The following is a 21,705-nucleotide window of genomic DNA, read 5'->3' as shown; positions in this document are numbered from 1 at the left end:
TTGGTGACAATATTCCTAGGAGTTTTCTTTTTGGGATCTTTTTCAAGAGGCAATTGGTGGATTCTTTCCATTTCTATTTTACCCTCTGGTTCTAGAATATCAGGGCAGTTTTCCTTGATAATTTCTTGAAAGATGATATCTAGGCTCTTTTTTTGATCATGGTTTTCAGGTAGTCCAATAATTTAAAAATTATTTCTCCTGGATCTATTTTCCAGGTCAGTGGTTTTTCCAATGAGATATTTCACATTGTGTTCCATTTTTCCATTCTTTTGGTTCTGTTTTATAATTTCTTGATTTCTCATAAAGTCACTAGCATCTACTTGCTCCAATCTAATTTTTAAGATGGTATTTTCTTCAGTGGTCTTTTGGACCTCCTTTTCCATTTGGCTAATTCTGCCTTTCAAGGCATTCTTCTCCTCATTGGCTTTTTGGAGCTCTTTTGCCATTTGAGTTAGTCTATTTTTTGAAGTGTTATTTTCTCCAGGATTTTTTTGGGTCTCCTTTAGCAAGTCATTGACTTGTTTTTTATGATTTTCTTGCATCACTCTCATTTCTCTTCCCAATTTTCCTCCAATTCTCTTATTTGGTTTTCCAAGTCCTTTTTGAGCCCCTCCATGGTCTGAGACCAATTCATATTTTTCTTGGAGGCTTTTCATATAGGCTTTTTGATTTTGTTGACTTCTTCTGGCTGTATGTTTTTATGTTCTTTGTCACCAAAAAAAGATTCTATAGTCTGTGTCTGCATCCTTTTTCACTGCCTGGTCATGTTTCCAGCCAAGTACTTGACCCTTGAGCTTTTTGTCAGGGTATGACAGCTTGTAGAGTAGAGAATACTTGGTCCCAAGCTTTAAGGGCTGTGCTGCTGTTTTCAGAGCTACTTCTGTTCCACCGTCACTGCAAGCTCTGCCACACCAGCATTCCTCCTCCTCCAAGAACCATCAACCAGGACCATGACCCAGATCCAAGCAGAGCAAAACAAGAGAACCTTGCCTCTATGCCAGCAAAGTGCTCCCTGCACTTCTGCTCTGATCAGATGCTTGAATCCTCCCAGCGGGTAGGCCTGGGGCTGGAAGCAACTGTAGCTGGAGCTCTGAAAGCAGCAGCAGGAGCTTCCTGCTGCTGCAGCTGAGCCACCTCTGCCATCCCTGGTGCAAACAGCTGCATGATTGTGTGAATGGAGTAATGAAACACAAAAAGACAAAGACATGGGGCTAGGTGAGTCATATATTCGGGCTATAGACTGATTTTAATGGAGTTACTGACAGTATTTTATACAGGTTAATTGCCAAGTCATCCTGACTTCTAAGAAGAGTACAATAAAGCATTGGTTCAGTTTTTATCTCCTTGTTCCTGGGAGTGAGACATTATTTTTCCTCAAGGCTAACCAAATGGAAACATTTATGTTCTCTTGCATATAGATAACCAGACTGAAACATTTCTGTCATATCCCACATAGATAATCAGCCATGAAGATGGGTTTTCTTTGCCAGGTCTTCTTATCCTGAAACTGGCCTTTGCTGTGCATAGACCCATTCTCAATTGACCTTGCCGTGCAAAGATCTAAGAGACTGCTTTGCAGAGGTCTAATGAGGCCTAAACAGGATACAGCTGGCTCTCCACACCCCGGGGCTGGGGGCAGATTCCTCTCTCCCAATCCAGCAGATTTCCCACTAACCTGCTCCTTTGTCTTTGGCGTTTGTGGGTTGAGAAGTCTGGTAACTGCTACAGCTCAGTGATTCATGGCCCTGTGGCCTTCTCCACCCTCCTGGCTCCTGGTCTGGTTGGTCCTGGTGCACCCCATGCTGGGCTGCGCTCGGCAGCACCATGTGATAGACCCTTCCCAGCAACCATCCAGGCTGTCCTGGGCTGGAGACCTGCTTCTCTCCGCTATTTTGTGGCTTCTACAACTCTAGAACTTGTTCAGAGCCATTTTTACAGGTATTTGGAGGGATTTGGGGGAGACCTTAAGCAAGTCCCTGCTTTCTAGCTGCCGTCTTGGCTCTGCCCTGAGTTAGTCTATTTTTAAGGTGTTATTTTCTTTAGTATTTTTGGGGACTCCTTTAGCAAGCTGTTGACTCCTTTTTATGATTTTCTTGCATTATTCTCATTTATCTTCCCAATTTTTCCTCTACTTCTCTTACCTGTTTTTCCAAATCCTTTTTGAGCTCTTCCATGACCTGAGACCAATTCATATTTTTCTTGGAGGCTTTTGATGTAGGATCTTTGACTCTGTTAACTTCTTCTGGCTGTATGTTTTGATCTTCTTTGTCACCAAAGAAAGATTCTATAGTCTGAGTCCTTTTTTGGCTGCTTGTTCATTTCCCTAGCCAATTACTTGACTTTTGAGCTATTTGTCAGGGTATGATGGCTTTCAGTGTAGAGAGTGCTCTGTCCCAAGCTTCAGGGATTTTGTGCTGTGTTTTCAGAGCTACTTCTATTCTGAGGTGGTATGATGTTCCTCTCCTGACCTGTGCTGTGGTCTGTGAGTGCAGGCACTCCTTTCTGCCATGTAACCACCAGGAGGACTCCCTCTCCACAGCCACAACAAGTTCTGCCACACCAGTACTTCTACTACCCTAAGAACCACCAACCAGGACTGCAACCCAGATCTAAGGAGAGCAAAGCAAGAGAACCTTGCCTCAGCCACAGCAAAGCCATCTCTGCACTCTCGCTTTGATCAGCTGCTTCATTCCCTGCCTTGTGTGGGCTTGGGACTGGAAGCAGCTGCCACTGCTGCTGCTGCTGCCGCTGCAGACACTTCCACTGCCTGGGGGCTAGGGCTGGACCATGTACTCGTCTCACACAGATCTAGCAGTTTTTTCACTGAGCTGTTATGTTGTCTTTGGTGTTAGTGGGTTGAGAAGTCTGGTAACTGCCACATTTCAGTGGTTCAGGGCCCTAAGGCCTACTCTGCCCAGTCTACTCTGGCCTGGTCTATCTTGGTGTGCCTGACACTGGGCTGTGCTCTGCTCCCAGCACGGTGTGATAGACCTTTCCCAGCGACGGTCCAGGCCATCTTGGGCTGGAGATCCATTTCCCTCTGTTGTTTCATGGGTTCTGTAGCTTTAGAATTGATTTAGAGTAATTTTAACAGGTGTTTGGAGGGATTTTGGGGAGAGCTGAAGTGAGTCCCTGTTTTCAAGCCACCATCTTGGCTCTGCCTCCCTATGGTCTTGATACTTAAACCAGGGAGAACAAAAACAGAGGGAAAATAGTAAAGACCCACAGATGGGGGGAGATCAAGCTGTTGATCAGAAGGGGATTGCAGGGATCTCTTTGCTGGAGCTGCAGCAGGATTCTCTTGCTTTGCCTGTGCTTCAATCTGGGTAGCAATCCTGGGTGGCAGTCCTGGAGCAAGGAGGAATGCTGGCACGGCAGAGCTTGTGGCAGTGGTGGATAGGGAATCCTCCTCACAGTTTCAAGGCAGAAAAGATTGCTTGTGGTCACTCACAGACTAGTGCACTGGCCAGGAGAGGAATAAACACCTCTCCTTTGATCATACCACCTTGGAAGAACTGAAAATTTACAGGTCCCTAGAAATATATCTGAAAACAGCTGCACAAAACCCCTGAAGCTTGGGGCAGTACACCCTCCACACTGGAAGCAGAGACCTACCTTAGCAAAGAGCCAAGTAATTGTCTGGGAAAATGAGCAAACAGAATGAAAAAAAAAACAGACTATAGAATCTTACTTTGGTAACAAGGAAGATCAAAACATACAACCAGAAGAAGACAACAAAGTCAAAACTCCTACATCTGAAGACTCCAAGAAAAATATGAATGGGTCATGGGCCATGGAAGAACTTAAAAACGATTTTGAAAATCAAGTAAGAGAAGTAGAAGAAAAATTGGGAAGAGAAATGAGAGTGATGCAAGAAAATCACGAAAAAGGAGTAGACAGCTTGCTAAAGGAGACCCAAAAAATACTGAAGAAAATAATACCTTAAAAAACAGACTAACCGAAATGGCAAAAGAGGTCCAAAAAGTCAATAAGGAGAAGAATACCTTAAAAAGCAGAACTGGCCAAATGGAAAAGGAGGTCCAAAAGTTCACCAAAGAAAATAATTCCTTAAAAATTAGATTGGAGCAAGTGGAAGCTAATGACTTTATGAGAAATCAGGAAATTAAAAAACAAAACCAAAAGAATGAAAAAATAGAAGACAGTGTGAAATATGTCATTGGAAGAAAAACTGGCCTGGAAAATAGATCCAGGAGGAATAATTTTTAAATTCTTGGACTTCCTGGAAGCCATGAGCCTGAAAGCTCAGTAAAAGAGCCTAGACATCATCTTTCAAGAAATGATCAAGGTAAATTGCCCTAATATTCTCAGCCACAGGGCAAAATAGAAATTGAAAGAATCCACTGATCACTTCCTGAAAGAGATCCCCAAAGGAAAACTCCTAGGAATATTGTAGCCAAATTCCAGAGTTCCTAGGTCAAGGAGAAAATATTGCCAGTAGCCAGAAAGAAACAATTTGAGTATTGTGGAAACACAATCAGGATAATACAAGATTTAGCAGTTTCTACATTAAGGGATTGGAGGGCTTGGAATATGATATTCTGGAGGTCAATGGAGCTAGGATTAAAACCAAGAATCATCTACCCAGCAAAACTGAGTATAATCCTTTAGGGGAAAATGGATATTCAATGAAATAAAGGACTTTCAAGCATTCCTGATGAAAAGACCACAGCTAAATAGAAAATTTAACTTTCAAATACAAAAATCAAGAGAAGCATGAAAAGGAAAACAGGAAAGAGAAATCATAAGGGACATATTAAAGTTAAACTATTTATATTCCTACATGGAAAGATGATATTTTTAACTCATGAGACCTTTCTCAGTATTAGTGCAGTTCGAGGGAATATATGTATGTGTGTGTGTGTGTGTGTGTGTGTGTGTGTGTGCGTGTACATATATATATATATATGTATGTATATGTGTGTATATTTGTATATATATGTGTGTATGTAGACAGAGTATATAGGATGAGTTGAATATGAAGGCATGATATCTAAAAAATGAAATAAAGGGTTGAGAGAGGAATGTACTGGGAGAAGGAGAAAGGGAGAGGTAGAATGGGGTAAATTATTTCACATAAAAGAGGCAAGAAAAAGCTTTTACAATGAAGGGGAAGAGGGGGGAGGTGAGAGGGAAGGAGCGAACCTCACTCTCATCAGATTTGACTTAAGGAGGGAATAACAAGTACACTCAATTGGGTATGAAAATCTATCTTACCCTACAGGAAAGTGTGGGGGGTGGGAAGGGGAAAAGACAGGGGGGATGATAGAAAGAAAGGCAAATGGGAGAAGGGGGTAATCAAAAGCAAATATTTTTGAGGAGGGACAGGGTCAAAGGGGAGAGTAGCATAAACGGGGGTGGGATAGGATGGAGGGAAATTTAGTTAATCTTTCACAGCATTACTGTTATGGAAGTGTTTTGCATGACTACACATGTATAACCTATGTCCAAATTGCTTGCCTTCTCAATGAGGGTGGGTGGGGAGGGATGAAGAGAGAGAATGTGGAACTCAAGGTTTTAAAAACAAATGTTAAAACTTGTTTTTACATGCAACTGGGAAATAAGATATATTGGCAGTTGGGTATAGAAATTGATAATTATTTAATATCAATTTAGTAACTTCAATAAAGGCCAGAGCCTTTATTGAAGAAGAGCCTGGACCTAACAGCTTCTTTGTTCTCTGAATAAACTCAGAGAATACCTCTTCTTATGTCAACAAGCCCAGATGGGGCTGACTTAAGAGCATTCTGCCCTCTGTCTATGGCCATTAAGGATGAGACCCTGAATCCAAGACACTTTCTTGAATAATGTGACTTTTTTAATCTTAATATTTTATGGTCATATACTATATTATGGCATGTTAATGGTAAATTAAACAGAGAGATCCTGGATTGTAATTTCAATTGACACATTGTCAACTCTCTTATCCTATTGTATTTACAACCTATTCAATTTAGAAAAGTACTTTTCTTGTATCATGGTTAAACATACATGGAGATCATAAATTTGAGTAACACAGACATGCTGAGTTGTGACTCTTCTAAAAATGTATTTAAACCTTCTCATTCTTTCATTCAGACAATCAGATTTCATCTGGCTCCATACATGTTTGTATACTGCTAGCTTTAAGGAAATAAACAATGTGAATTTACATATCACCTAGCTCGTTTGCCTTCTTTAACCAAACTTTCAGGTCAACAAAATCTATCTTGCTCTACAGGAAAATAGCAGGGAAGGGGATAAGAGAAGAGATATGGGGGGGTGTTACAGAAGGGAGGACAGATTGGAGGAAGGGGTAATCAGAATGCATGCCATCCTGGGTGGGAGGAGGGGAGAGATGGGGAAATAATTTGGAACTCAAAATCCTGTGGAAGTGAATGTTGAAAACTAAAAATAAATTAATTAATAAAACTAAAAAAGAAGAAAAGAAGAAAAAAAGATAGCCTCAGGAGTTGACATCTATAGCTTGAGCTCTAGGCCCTTTTCAGCACTACTTTGTAAGGCTTACTCCATGGATGCCTCCTTTTCTGTTGTGCCTCAGTCTCAGAAAAATGCCAGTTATTGCAAGCGTCAGAGAGGATGCTGCCCTATAGTAAGATACTCCCACTGATCTATACTCTCTCTCGTTTCATTTTTTTCCTACCTTTGCCTAGAAGTCTGCATCGTATATGGTTATGCTCAGATTTGCAGGAGAGGTCAGACTGGGCTTCCTCCTGAGTTCCAGTGCTTTTTTGGAACACATTATTCCATTCCTTTCTCCTTCTTTTTAGTGGATACAGAATAGTCTTGTGTTATTCAAATCTCCTTTCCTTTGTATTTGAAAGTCTTTCTCCTGATGGCTTGTAGTACTAGAGTTTCCAAATTGAATTGTTAAATTTAGTGACTACAGCCTTGGAGTTTGCAGCTTTGGTTTTTATTTTTCCCCTGGAGGTGATGTGTAAATTCTTTCAATTGCAATTTTGTTTTCTATGTTCAGAAGTTCTGGAAAGTTCTATTTTTTCTTCATTATGGTGTTAAGGATTTTTTATCTTGTCATGTTCTTTTGGGAGACCTATCACACTTAAGTTATCTCTATGCATCCTGTCTTTGAGATCCATATACTTGCTTGCACAATGGGCATATTTTCTTTTAATGTTCTTTTTTTTTTTGCTTCCCTTCTGATTGACTTTCACTTCTCTATATTTAAATTCCCAATCTATTGTTCTCTTTTTTTATTTCTCTGGTGAGGCTTGCAAGAGCAGATTCAAAATTTTCAATTCTGTTAATTATTTTTGCTGTGCAGGACTTAAGTTCTCTCAAAATTCTCATTTCTCTTTAGAATCACTCAGAAACAGTGTGTTGTGGTTTCATGTCCTCCTCAACTTCTACAGGGTTCTCTGCTTCGTTGAGTATTGGTTCATTTTACTTTGTTTTGCAGTGTTTATTCATAGCTACCCAAACAAATTTACTGGATCTGGAGACCATATTTCTTTCTGTTGTTACTGTTTTTCCCATTGATTTATCTGTTTATGTTCAAGGTCTTTGAGATGTCTTTCTTCCTGGCACCTTTGTTACCTTCAGTCTTTTTCCTATCCCCTTATTTTCTTTTTTACTCACTTCCAATTCACTTCCCTCTGACTATGGTTTCCTTGTGGGCTGGATCTCAAAGTTTCTCAGCCTGCTAGCACACTGGACAATTTACAATTCATCAGCTTAGGTCTCCACCTCAACTGACTTTTAGGTAGTCAGAAATGGCCCCAGCTGGATGCTTTGCTCTTCTTCGCATGGGCTTGGTGAAGTGCTGGGCAGCTCCCCGCATTCACAGTGTCTTGTTCTGGTGACCTATCCCACTCCCTCTGTTACTTAGTTCTTTGGCCTGGTACTAGCAGTTCAGAGCCCTTGGTAGTTCAAAGCATTACTGAGTTGATGATTCCAGGTTGTAGCCCCTGACAGTTTTTTGTTCCTGAAAGGTTGTGGCCAAGTTGGCTGCTGAGGCCCTAGAAAACTTCCACAGCCTGGAACTAGGGTCTTTATGGCACTGAAAAGAGGGATAAGGAACCAGGGTATATAAGGTGGGTTTTGATTTAGGCCTACTTCATGTCTTTGGGTTTACTTATGTTGTCTTGCTGCCAGTAGCATGGGAAGTGGAGGAGAGATGCTGAGTGAGCTCAAGGTCAGTGACTGTCAGTTTCTGGCTGTTGGTGTGTTTTTTTACCTTGTTTTAGATTTTTGGTGTCCACCTAGATCATGAAAAAAAGCTGAAATTGCTTCACATTTAGCACATAATTTCAGTTTGGGGACCATTTGAGGTGTCCTAAAGAATTAGGAAAAATGTTGAGTTCACCATCTTGGTGCCCAAATCACCTGGAATCTGTGATCTCTTTTTTTTAAGTTGTTCAATATGCAGAAGTAGTTGATTCATAAATGGCTCCCACATGGATAACTAATCATCTCTTCTCTACTGAATTAAAACCAATTTCATTTTTTGTGTTTTTCTGGAGTATGTTTTATCTAGTTCTTCCAATTCTTTCCTAGAAGAAATTATCCATTATATATAGTGGCTTGACTTCTCCACAGTCTATAAGCCTCTTTTTTCAAATATCTGACTATGTTTCCTAACATATTTTAACCTGTTGTTTCTTAGGTTTACCCTTGGTTTGAAGTCACTGAGTATAAAAAAATGTTGATTTAATTTTGAAGTCATACAGAGTTCTTCATAGAATTTGTGTACTGACCTACTTTCTACAACAGATACTGAAGTAAGGATTGATGAAATGGTGGTCCTCTTACAAGTGCTTATTGTTAGTACTGAATTTTGAGAAGGCCAAGTATTCTCTGACATGTTTCTTGTTTATTTTGAATAATTGATAAAACCAACTAGCTCTTTTATTTGCCTTTCTGAGGGGAACCTTGAGCTATACCTCCTACATAAATAATACATTAATATGAAGGAGAAATGAAGAGAGTCAGAACATAGAATTTAGAGCAGGAAGTGATCTGAAATATTATTTCATCCACCCTCTTTATTTCGTATCTAAAGGAATTGAGGACCAGTGATGGGAAGTGATTTGCTCAAGGTCACCCAATAAGTAAATAAGAGAGTCATAACTCAAAACCAGGTCATCTGACTCAAGATCCAGGGCTGCCTGTTACTGAACATGGACTTATAGAGCTGATCAATAGACCACATGCTTTAAATACATATTGATTTTAATTTGATCATCGGTTGTCAGAGGACTAGTCTAAGTTCATAGAAACTCATTACTAGAAGGCTGACTATAAGTCAATGAATTGTTTTCAGTGACAGCAGTTCATAAAGCTGACCTACTATGTCAAAGATGGATTGTCATCATTTTGGTGGGGCAAATATACACACTAAGAAAATTACAGAACCTAAAACTGCTGAAGTCTTTACAAATGAAGATACTGAAACTTTGAGAGATTAAGTGAAATAATGGGGTTAGAACTCCATAGGAAGTTTGTGGCTGCAGGCTTAATATATTTTCTAAAACTGCTTGTCTGACAGTGCTTTAGCCAAGTGAGTGAAGGAGGTATGGGTCTTGTTCTGCCAAGGAATTCACAAGGACGGCTACTTGAGACTAGCAAATGTGTAAACATACAGAAGATTAAGGGTATTCATGCAGCAACAAGCAGATAAATCAATCCATGCAGAATGTAGAAATGTCAATGCCTAACATGGACACAAGGTTGTTTACAAAGCCATATCCATGACTGGAAATGAAAATTATGATTACTGGGGGCGGGGGGGAACCTGTGGCTTTGAGGCCACATGTGGCCCTCTAGGTCCTCAAGTGTGGCCCTTTGACAGAATAGGGTCACATGTGACTTTGAGGCCACAGGTTCCCCATCCTTGGATTAGACCATCTCCACGAAATGGCAAATGCCTTCTGTGCTCTCCCTTGCTGTGTGGAAAGGATTAAAGGAACTGATGTAATATGAAGCAACATGTAGACAACTAGATGCTACTTCTCTAGGGAGATTCTCCCCCTTGTTAACCCCTGAGGAATCTTTGGAAGGCTCTAGAGGAAAAATGCTAATTATTTGTGAGTGAGCTCAGTCCTAGAAGTTCCATGAAGAGAAATTTATCAATCTCCCCCAAAGTCCTGGACTCCTTGGGGAGAAATACTCCTCACTTTTCTGCTTGCTATATTAGCCAAGTGACTTCAAGCTTGCTAAAGTCTAAAGCTTCCTTTCCAACCTACAACAGGTGTTTCCTGAGGGAGCAATTCTCATTTTTTCTTCTGACAGGACTTGCTGAATTTTATCTCAATATCTCCATCTGCTTCTGCTCACTAATGCTCCATGTGGATGCAGGAAGCTGATTCTTCCAATGGGAGATGAATAGAGGTATGCCCTCCTAGCTCTGTCTCTCACTCTTCAGATTCATCTTTATTAGCCCTTCATTTTCTTGTTGAGAGCTACAAGTGGAAGCTTCTGAGATCAGTGGACAGGGCATAGTAGCTGACTGGGCCAGATAAAACCCCATGAAGGCCAGTTGATAGGTAGAGTTTTCAGGGATGATGTTCATTGCCACCTTTTCTTATCCTCAATCTTTAAAAAAGTCTCAACAGCTTAGTTGGTCTGTGTGGGAGTCTATCTATTAGAGGGTAGACATGAGTAAATTTTTACCTAACAGTTGGATTTGAATGGTGTAAGATCTACAGTGCCCAGGCTATTTCTAGCCATCTATTAAAGATTTCTTAAAATTGTTGTGTAGTTTCAGATCGAGGCTCAGTTGAACTAATTGGCCCTAATCTTGAGAGTCTGGTGCTCATTAGCTCAAGGGCACTTGGCAGAATCACTTTCAGAGAAAAATCCCTGCAGATAGCCATATAAAATATGCCTACTAACCATGAGGGAGTTGAGATGATATATATTAATCAAGAAACATTGCTTTTTTGAAGTAAAATTTTGATCAGTACCTGTCAGGCAAACATTTATTTCCAGGAGTCACACCAAAGTAATATAACTGTGATGTTCTGAGTTCTTTAGAGGACAATGCTATGTCAAGTATCTATTATCTATCAAATTCAACTGTTTCCTTTTGTGAAGGATCTATGCTTCCTTTTGGGTTGTAGAGGATGGCATATTATAAAATAGAAACCCATGGCAAGTTTCTACATCATTTTGTCACAAGCAATTTCATGTGGCTGAACTTAGAGTCATTCTGCCAATGGAGAGAAGTAAATACATTATATCCCAAGTGGCAGAGAACTAGTTCAGAAGTGAGAATCCTCATTCTTTTCACTTTTCTTGATACAGGAAGACCTTTTGGTCAGTTAAAAGCCATGATCCCAGCACGAGGCAGACTCCACTGCTGCTTAGGGAATCATAGTTTTGTGTCTCCTTTTTAAGTTGACTCCTGTGCATCTAGAACGGGCTGGGTTTTGAAGATGTGTATGTGCAAGCAGGGAAGTGACATTAGGGAGAATTTGGAGGTGGAAAGTAAAGTAGATGAGGGGGGCACCCATTTACAAATGGACTTTCCAAAAGCTTTTCTAGGACTAAGGCACTCACATCATCTACTCACAAAAAACAGTTCACAAGTTAATTTTGATGTAATTAATTTTACCAGCCAGGCATAGAACACATTATAAATGTGAGTTAATGAATGAAATTTAATGAAAATTAATGAATGAAAATTAAATCAAACTGCATAAAGTTTTAAAAAAAGTGTTAAAAAAGTGTCAAAAAATTCCCCATGTGTGTATGGGGTACACACGTGACATACATGATCCTGCAGGTTATCACACACATAGAGACTAAGTCTGAACAGGGAACACACATACTAACTATGCATTTAGGGACATGTGGCTAGGCAACTCATGTGAAAAGGTACCTTCCAAGAAGTGATGAGGCCAAAGTAAATATATGGAAGACACACATACATAAAGTGCATGCAACCAGGGTGCTGTTGAAGGTGGGGTAACTCGTGCTTCATCCTGTTCCCTATGTTTGTTAGTGATATTCTCTCACTGCTCTCTTCTGGATGGTACATTTCTAATCTCTGTTGGGCATCACATCATTTCTTTTGAGCATCCTGAATAGTCTTGCGGTCTCCACAAGCTGTCAAATAGCATATACTGAGCCTTTTCTCCTAAAGAACATCTACTGAGCTGTACCAAATTGACAAAGTGTTTTCTTTAGAAAGGGCCTATGGACAAAAGCAGGCTTACATCTTTTCTAGCACCTAACTATAATCCACTGAATGTAGCCAGGAAGAGCTAACAAAGGACAGAGAAGAATGCCTCCAGGATGAGAACAAATTTATTTTCTTTTTACTCAGTGTATTGGCGGTTACCATGGTCCCAGACTACTATATGACTTGAAGTTAGGAAATGCCTTTTAATACCCTATTCCATTCCTAAATGGGAGCCCGTGTTCTCAAATGTATATGTATATGTATATATATATATGTACACACACATACATACATACACATATATATGTATATATACACATATACACACATATATATGTATGTATATATACATATATATGTATATATACATATATACACACATATATATTTTGGAGTCTCTCGTCAATAAGCAAACAAAATATTTAATAGCAATTGTGTAGTAATGAGACCACAAATTTCACCTTAAACCCCAAAGCTCCTTTGACCTACATTTGAAGGTTGGGAAGAACAAAGGTTAACTAAAGAAAGCAAGGTCATTGACTTCTACCTTCCTCATCCACATGCCTTCTTTTAATGTCTATATTTATTCTGATTTTTTCATTCCCTATAGGCAAATTTAAGAGAAAGGTTGAGTTCTGGTGAATCAGGGAGTTAAAGTATAAAGTGTTGACCTGAAAGTTTGGTTAAAAGAGGCAAACAGGTTAGGTGATATCTAAATTCATATTGTTTAATCCCTTCAAGCTAGCAGAAGCTAGCAAACATGTTTGTACATGGAGTCAGAGCTTAAGTTCTGACTACTTGATAAAAAAATGACAATTTTTTTTGTTTTTTTTATTTTTTTAAATTTTTAAATATGTTTTAAGACAATCCCAGCTCAGCATATCCGTGTCACTCAAATTTATGATCTCCATATATGTTTAAACATAGTACGAGAAAAGGAATTTTCTTAATCGAATAGGTGGTAAATACAATAAAATAAGAGAGTTAACAAAGTGTCAATTGAAATTATGACTCAGGATATCTGTATTTTCTTTACCATTAACATGCCATAACATAGCATATGACCACAAAATATTAAGATAAGAAAAGTCCCATTATAGGCGCCCTGTCCTTGGTAGTCATTTATAGAAGAATACTCTGGTCAACTTCCTTTGGCCTTGTTGACGCAAGAGGCATTCTCTGAGAAAACCCAGAGAAGGAAATGTTTGTTAGGCCAAGGGATTCTCCTAGTCAATTAGTTCAGGATTATCAAAAGGTAAGAGTTTTAGATGGTGGAATGACTTTGAAGATGTGTGTTTGGCTCAGAGGCTGTCACTAGGTCATGGGAATTGGTATAGTATTGAATTTCAGGGGGAAGTTGAGTTAAGGCATGGTGATAAATTTGAAGCTAGGGCACAGATTCAGTATTTGGAATATAGTGGACCTCTTTTTTCACAGAGTTCAGAGATAAGCATATAGAACACTAGAAATGGCAAGTCTACAGAATGAAATGTACCCCAGAATTCTCTACTTAGCTTTTCAGTGTAAGACAATCCATTTGCTTTCCTATCCTTAAGAGTGACTTGAGGATACTCTATCCCAAATTTTCCTTTCTTAAGCAATACTCATACAGAAAGCAGTTTACTCACAGAGTAAGAAATTTGGCGTATATGTCCATTGGAGAGAGAAGAAAGAAATGACAGTGAATTGAATTTAGAGACACTGCCTAGTGATCTAGCACTCTGTATATTTCCTTAATCTGTTTTAAGCAATTTGTTCCACCTTGCATCATGCCCTCTGTGAGCATAAAAACCATTGAGATGAACTAGCCTCTTTCACTTATTAATTGGTTCTTGTTTTCCAACACATAAATTCTGCTCTTCATAGAATTTCCCCATTTTTGAAATTTTATCCTCCTTGCTGATGTTGTTATAATCATGATCTAATCACTTCTCATGCTGGTAACAGCAGGAGGTAGGGTATTGTATTCATTCCCTGGTCCATACCTAGATATTCAGTTCAGATTGTGTTCAATCTTAGGGAGCTTACTTCTAATGAACGGTGTTCAGTTTCCTATCCTCACATTCATTATTCTTTCAAGTTCCTCCTACTCCGAATTTCCTGGAAATGTCTTTACTTATTAGTTCATATCTCAAGACTCTTCCAAAAGTGGAGAGTAAAAAGGGGGCACAAAAATACAAATCAGTTATGGTATAGGTAATTTATTCCTACACACACAAAACATGCTAACCATAGAATCACAAGTGTGTATTAACTGAACAGTATTCAGCAGCTTAAATTTTAACTAGTGATGAATTCTGCTGGGAATATGTTACTTAAACTTCATCAAAAACATGAAGCAGTCTGGGAATTGCTGATTAGGCATTTTATATTTCACCTTAGTTCTGCACTATCACTCTGCTCTTTTGTACATTCACTGACTCGTTGGCTCTAATAGCTCTCCAACTAATAAGAGGACTCAGTTTCCACATGTTCACCTGGAACCAAGAATAGCTACTCTGAGCGTACTCTATGGGCTAATCTTTGTAACAATAATAGCAAAAGATTATTTTTTTTTAAATCCAGACCTTTGATTTTACCACAAGTTTTGGTAAAGACGCTCCCTCCACTAATACAGATTATCAACTGCCCTAGAGAGATGCCTGTCATACTGAGAGTTTAAGTGATGTTCCCAGGATAATACAGTATGTGTCAGAGGTGGGATATGAACCCAGTTCTTCCTGAATCTGAGGCCATATATCATCCAGATGATTAGAAAAATATAACTTAAGAGGCATTTGCAGAATCATTGTTTGCTAATGATATGTTTGTCTTTAGTGTTTTTATATGTTAATTTGAATAAAGACAACATGGTGGAGTACTGGACTTTTCATCAGAAGACCTAGCTAGAGACCCTGCTCTATCACTTACTAGTTAAGTGACCTGGGATACCCACTTTACCTCTCCGCACTTTAGCTGCTTTTTCTTCTTCTTCTTCTTCTTCTTCTTCTTCTTCTTCTTCTTCTTCTTCTTCTTCTTCTTCTTCTTCTTCTTTAAACAAGGAGAATATTATCTATCTCCAATCTAGTTCATAGTTGTTGTAGGGATCAAAGAAGATAATCCTGTATATAAAAGCACTTTGTAACACTGAGAAATGGTCTCAGGATTCAACTCTCAGCATTCATGAAAGTTAAATGAATAACCCAGAGGGGGATGCCACACATAAAAGACACAAATAAGGACTAATTGCAAAATACAATGTGCATATATAAAGGAAAAATATAAAAAACCAGGTGTTACTAAAGACAGGATTCAAGAGATAGAACAGATATCCACAGTCCAATAAGGAAACTATTGTTTTATTAAAAGTTGCATAAGATAGTATAGCCTTGAAGAATCCAGGGTTATTTCCATTCCACAAGACATCAAAGGATAACTGTAGTGAAGCTGTAAAATTTACAACTGGAGTTATACATTTCAAGAAAACCAATAGGAAACTAATGTATTCTCTTACCAGGAGGGAAAACTTCAAATGGAATCTCTCAGTAATTTGCTAGGTGAGTATATGATAGAATGCAGAAGGTATCTTCCCAAGTTGACTAGATGTCTTTATCAGTTGTCCTGGTTACCTAGACAGTACTAGTGAAACAATTGATCATTTCTCTTCAAACTCCCTTTTCAATACTTTAAACTATCATTCAGTTCCTGTTCATTAAGATTTATATTTTCTTTAAAAGTTTAATTATTCCAGGGAAAGAACCATCAGTAAGCTAAAATATTTCTTCTAGTAAATTGTGATTTCTTATTGCTTCCTATGAGGAACAGTATGTTTGTACTTGCTACCGCCCTCAGGGAAGCAGATACCTGGAGCTTTAATGCTCACATTTTCCCATTGATTTCAGAACTTCTCCTGTCCTAGGATTTCCCTCACTCTTGTCTTCATCGATGCCAGCAGGTGACTCACAGGAAACTGACATGCAATACATAAACGGAAGCTTTCTGAGTAATTTCATCCTAATGGGCTTCTCCAATTACCCATGGCTGGATCTACCCCTCTCCCTCATCCTTCTCACCTCCTACATCTTCACTCTAGTAGGGAACATTGCCATCATCCTGGTATCTCAACTTGATCCTCAACTTCACAGCCCAATGTATTTTTCCTCACTAATCTCTCCTTCCTGGATGTCTGCTTCACCACTACCACTGTGCCCCAGATGCTGGTCAACTTAGGAGGTCCAACTAAAACAATCACTTATGTGGGCTGTGTAGCCCAAGTGTATGTGTTTCAGTGGTTAGGTTGTACTGAGTGTGTCCTTCTAGGCATGATGGCTTTGGATCGCTATGTGGCTGTCTGTGAACCTCTGAGATACTCCATTATCATGAATTATCAGCTCTGCCTACAGTTGGCCAGCACTGCCTGGCTTATAGGTTTGGCCAACTCATTGCTGCAGTCCCCACTCACAATCCAGCTACCCCTGTGTGATCACAGAGCACTGGACCACTTCTTCTGTGAATTTCCCAGTCTCATTAAAATGGCCTATGTGGACACCAAAGTCAATGAGATTACCTTGGAAGTGGTTGCTACCTTCTTGGTTTTGGGTGCCCTTTCTATGATCTTCATTTCTTACTGCTACATTATTCAAGCTGTGCTCCGAATCCCCTCTGCTGATAGAAGGCACAAGACCTTTAATACCTGCTCCTCACACCTATTAGTAGTGTTTCTTTTTTATGGTCCTGGAATCTACATCTATATGCAGCCTTCAGGAAGTGGTTCCCAAGATTTGTCCAAGTTCCTGACGCTCTTCTATTGTGTCATCACCCCCATGGCTAATCCCTTCATCTACACTTTGAGGAACAAGGAAGTAAAGGGAGCACTGAGGAGACTTCTAAGGAAAGGCTTCCTGAACAAACAAAGATAAGAAGAGAAATATTTTTGGTTTTGCTTTTTGTGAATCTGTGATGTGCCTAAAGCTGATATCCCAGGAGACCGAAAGGCTTCACTTATTTCCCTTGCTAATCCATGCATTTCACTTTCTTTTTTAAATTTTTTATTCATTCTGAACTTAAATACCAAAAGACACAAAAAAAATCAATTTACACAGCACAACACAAAGAAAGGATTCAATATGAAACTCTGAATTTCCATTTCGCACTGTTTATTTTTTTGAAAAACTATGCAATAAATACTACACATTATTTTTAAAGCTATCCTGCTTTTCTGTGCTTTCTTCTGAGTTTTTTTTGTTCACTGCTGTATACTTTTAGTTTTTTTCTCTTTCCCTTACCATCCCCCACTACAGAAGGCCACCATTAAACACAGTTGTGTGTGTGTAAAACCATACTATGTATACTTCTATTTATCAGTTCTTTCTCTAGAGCATCTTCCTTCATAGGTACTTCGTAGTTGATTTGAATATTTATAATACTCAAAATAACTTAATTGTTTACAGTTGTCCCTTGAATAATATTGCTGTTACTGTATACAATGTTCTCTTGGTTCTGCTCATTTCATTCTTCATTTTTTCTTGCAATCTTTCCTTGTTTTTCTAAAATCAACCTGCTCGAACCAGGAGATCAGTATACATGATTACAGACACATGATATCTCTAAGGACTAACTTTGATAGACTTGACTCTTCTCATCAATACAAGGTTCAAAGATAGCCCTAAAAGATTCATGATGGAAAAAGCTATGCACAACCAGAGAAAGAATTATGGAGTCTGAATGCAGATGGAGGCAAACTATTTGCTCTCGTTTCTTCCCCTTCTTTTTTGGTTTTGTTTCTCCCTTCTCATGATTCATTCCATTGGTTATAATTCTTCTTTACAACTGGACTATTATGTAAATAAGTTCCGTGTGAAGGTAAATGTAGTACCTACATTTGGATTACATGCTGTTTTGGGGGAAGAGGAGAGGAGAGGGAAGGAGAGAAAATTTGGAAGCCCCAAACCTATGGAACTGAATGTTGTAAACTAAAAATAAAAAAATATATATAAAAGTAAAATTAATGTGCTCATCATTTCTTATATAGTAGCAGTCCATCACAATCATACAACACAACTTGTTTAACTATTCCCCAATTGATGAGCATCCCCTCAGTTTTCAGTTTTTAGCCACCACAAAGAAAGTTGCTACAAATAATTTGGAACATATAAATTCTTTTCCTTTTCCCCTGATCATCTTGAGAATCAGAACTAAAAGTGGTATTGTGGGGTCAAAGGGTACACACAGTTTTATGAGTCTTTGGGCATAATTCCACATTGTTACCCACAATGGTAGAATCAGTTCACAGTTCTACCCACAGCATATTAGTGTCCCAATTTTTCAAATATTTGTTATTTTCCCTTTCTAACATTTTAGCCCATTGGATAGGTGTGAGATGATATCTCGGAGTTGTTTTATTTTGCTAATCGATAATGATTTGGAGCATTTTTTTCTTATGACTATATAGAGTTTTGCTTTTTTCATTGAAAAACTGCCTATTCATATCCTTTGAGCATTTGTCAATTGGGAAATTCCTCATGTTCTCATAAGTAATTAGACAAAGTTCTCTATATATTCGAGATGTGAGACCTTTATCTGAGAAACTCTCTATAAATTCCATCTTCTCCAGTTTTCTGCTTTCCTTCTAATCTTGGCTACATTGATTTTATTTGTTCAAGCTCTTTTCAATTTAATGTAATCAGAATTATCCATTTTATACCTTACAATGCTCTCTATCTTTTGTTTATTCATAAATTCTTCTCCAGCTAATATGTTCCATTTATAGCTAGGCCATGTATCCATTTTGACCTTATCTTGGTAAATGGTGTAAGACACTGGTCATGGCCCAATTTCTGTTAGATTGCTTTCCAGTTTTCCCAACAATTTTTACCAAATACTAAATTCTTATCCACAAAATGTAAATCTTTACATTTATCAAACACAAGGTTATTATAAGCATTTACTACTGTGTACAAGTAGCTGTTTTAACTTCATTATATTTTGAGTATGAACCCAGATCCTCTCTATCACCATAGCAGCAATCTATAGTTAGGTTCTTTCTCTTTTGCTTACTCACTTTTTTAGTGGCTTATTTCTGTTATGTTATTTCTGTTTATGTCTGTTAACTTTGTGTTATAGTTGAGCTCTAGTCCTGAGGGATGGGGGATAATGTTCAGGTTTTTTGTGCTATAGTTTTCTGAGCACTATCTGGGGACCTGATTGCAGGTATTCCTCTCTGCCCCTGAGCCATGGCATCCAGGTCTGGCATTCAGGACCACTGGAGGGCTCTTTGGTCTTCCCCTGGTCAGCTATCTGACTGCCACACTGTCTGTCTTGAAAAAGTTCCTGAAGCTGAAGCTGCTGACAGAGCTGCCTTCAGGGCTCATTGTTTGTTGATTGGAAGTATCTGCACTTTAGTCAGGCCAGACCATCACCCCAGAGGTCCTGTCTTTCCTAAGGTCCTCCCAAGTTGTCAGGCAGACCACAGCTTTACCCTGATTTTTAATTCTCTCTGCTGCTCAAAGTTCACCTTGAGGCATGATTTTAATTTGTTTGTGGAGAAATTTGGGAGAGCCATGTAATTTTTTGCCTTATTCCACCATCTTCCCAGAATCCTCTTACAATTCCCTTTCTTCAAAATCCTGATCAATTCCTCCAAGGAACTTTCCTGATTAACTACACATAGACTTGCTTAATTTATTAGTCCATTACTATGTATCTTCAGCACTTAGTATGTATATTGTATTTAGTTTGAAGACAACCACTAAAGATATTCTGGAAGACCCCCTTTGCTCTGATTTATAACTGCATATATACATTGCTTTGTGTTTATAATTAATTTGAATGTGTTACCTCTGTCTCCTATTAATTTGTGTAACCTCATTAAAACCAGAGCATATTTCACCTATATTTTTTGTGTTCTCCAAACAGTATCCTTCACCTGGTCCTAAACTTGGATTATTCCCATAATCCATTAATTTTGCCTCTTTTCACATGATGCTAAGTGAACCTAGAGAAAATGATGAAATCATGATGATTACACATTTATAGAACATAATCTCAACTGGGCCCTCACTAGAACATGGCAATTATTTTATACTACACCACCCAATTCACTATCTCAATCATGACAGAGGCTATTTCAAACACTTTCATATCTCCTTAAGTTTCCAATGATACTCCTCTTCTACTCTCTCAAATGAGGATCTTGCCTCATGCTTCACTGAACAAACTGAAGCCATTTGTTGAGAGTTGTCTCTTATCTCCTCTTCATCACATATCATTCATACATTGTCCCCTATTATCTCCTACCCTTGTCTCACAAAAGATAGGGACCCTCTTCTTACCAAAGCAGACCCTTATACATGCACCTTGATACCATCCCATCCTGTCTTCTCCAACAGATTACCTCATCTATCATCCTCATTCTCTCACAATTCTTTAATTTTCCCCTATTTATTGGCTAATTCCCTGCTGCTTACAAACACACATCTCTCCCCAATCCTTAAAAATCACTCACTAATCTCACATTTACCTTCTATGGTTCAACTCCTTGAGAAGGCCATCTATATGTATACCTCCACCTTTAAGGTATTTGTGGTCTCCTTTTTAATGCCCTTGGCTTAAACTGCCATTTTGGTGTGATCTCCTTGATGTTAAACACAAGTTACAGATGGTAGCATTCTAGTATCACTGAATGATCGATTCAGTGGTTAGCACCTCAGTAAGAGGTACAAATAAAATAAATTAACTTTTTAAAAGGGACATTTACTCAGAAGATATAGCTTAAACAGGAGTATAAATAATTCTTCCAAACCAGGAGCATATTCTCCCTTCCATTACCTTATTCCCCAGGAAGAGTGGGCTCAAGCTTAAAACAGTGGATACAAAGTTGCCCCGACAAGTTCACTTTCTAGTATGGCATAGTGGCTGGACAAATCCCATCCTCAGCTTCCATTGGGCTGGCTCTCTTGAGAATGTGCTGTTACCTCACTTGGCTGGGCCACCAGCAAAATCTGGCATGGGTTCTGGTTTGTAGATCTGTTAGTGTCTTGGCATTCAGTTTGTTGACCTGTAGTGTCTTGCCATTCTGACTTTTTAAAGCTCACAGAGTTATAGCCATCTCCAACACTCCTTTATCTAAAAGCAACAAAGAACCAAAGAATAGAAGTGCCATATTCATTGGCCACATGTTGGCCTTAATGGAGAGAACCTTTTTCCTCTTCCCACAATCTTATGACAGGTCTTCTCTTAGATCCTGGACAGGAAAAAAAAGAAAGACAAAGACATATTTTGGCCAGTTAATGCCTTTTGAATGCACACTCAGTTCTGACTTAGTAGCTAATCAGAAGTCTATTTCTCATTTTTTCACAAACAAAACCAATGCAACCTAAATGAGAAGGAAGGCAGAAAACTGGGGGAAAAGTTTTGCAATGAGTATCTCTGAGAAAGTCCTCATTTCTCAAATATATAGAGAACTGAGTTAAATCTATAATAATATAAGTCATTCCCCACTTGATGAATGGTCAAAGGATATGAACAGGCACTTTTTTAAAAAATATTTTTTTAAATTTAATATATTT

General features: G+C 38.7%; 1 protein-coding gene and 1 pseudogene across 1 annotated transcript; both read left to right on the top strand.

Annotated features, from left to right (window-relative positions):
- The window catches only part of LOC118858018, a 128,188-nt pseudogene that overhangs the window by 83,979 nt on the left and 22,504 nt on the right, over positions 1–21,705 (top strand).
- LOC118858717 (olfactory receptor 2B11-like) lies at positions 16,115–17,046 on the top strand (the record flags this gene model as incomplete). Its single annotated transcript, XM_036769323.1, is given in 2 exon segments — positions 16,115–16,292; positions 16,295–17,046. Coding segments are annotated over 2 exon segments (930 nt in total), but the record flags the coding sequence as incomplete, so codon positions are not given.

This window comes from Trichosurus vulpecula, chromosome 7 (genome assembly GCF_011100635.1).
Source record: "Trichosurus vulpecula isolate mTriVul1 chromosome 7, mTriVul1.pri, whole genome shotgun sequence".
Classification (NCBI taxonomy): domain Eukaryota; kingdom Metazoa; phylum Chordata; class Mammalia; order Diprotodontia; family Phalangeridae; genus Trichosurus; species Trichosurus vulpecula.
This window is presented reverse-complemented; position numbering and strand designations above follow the sequence as displayed.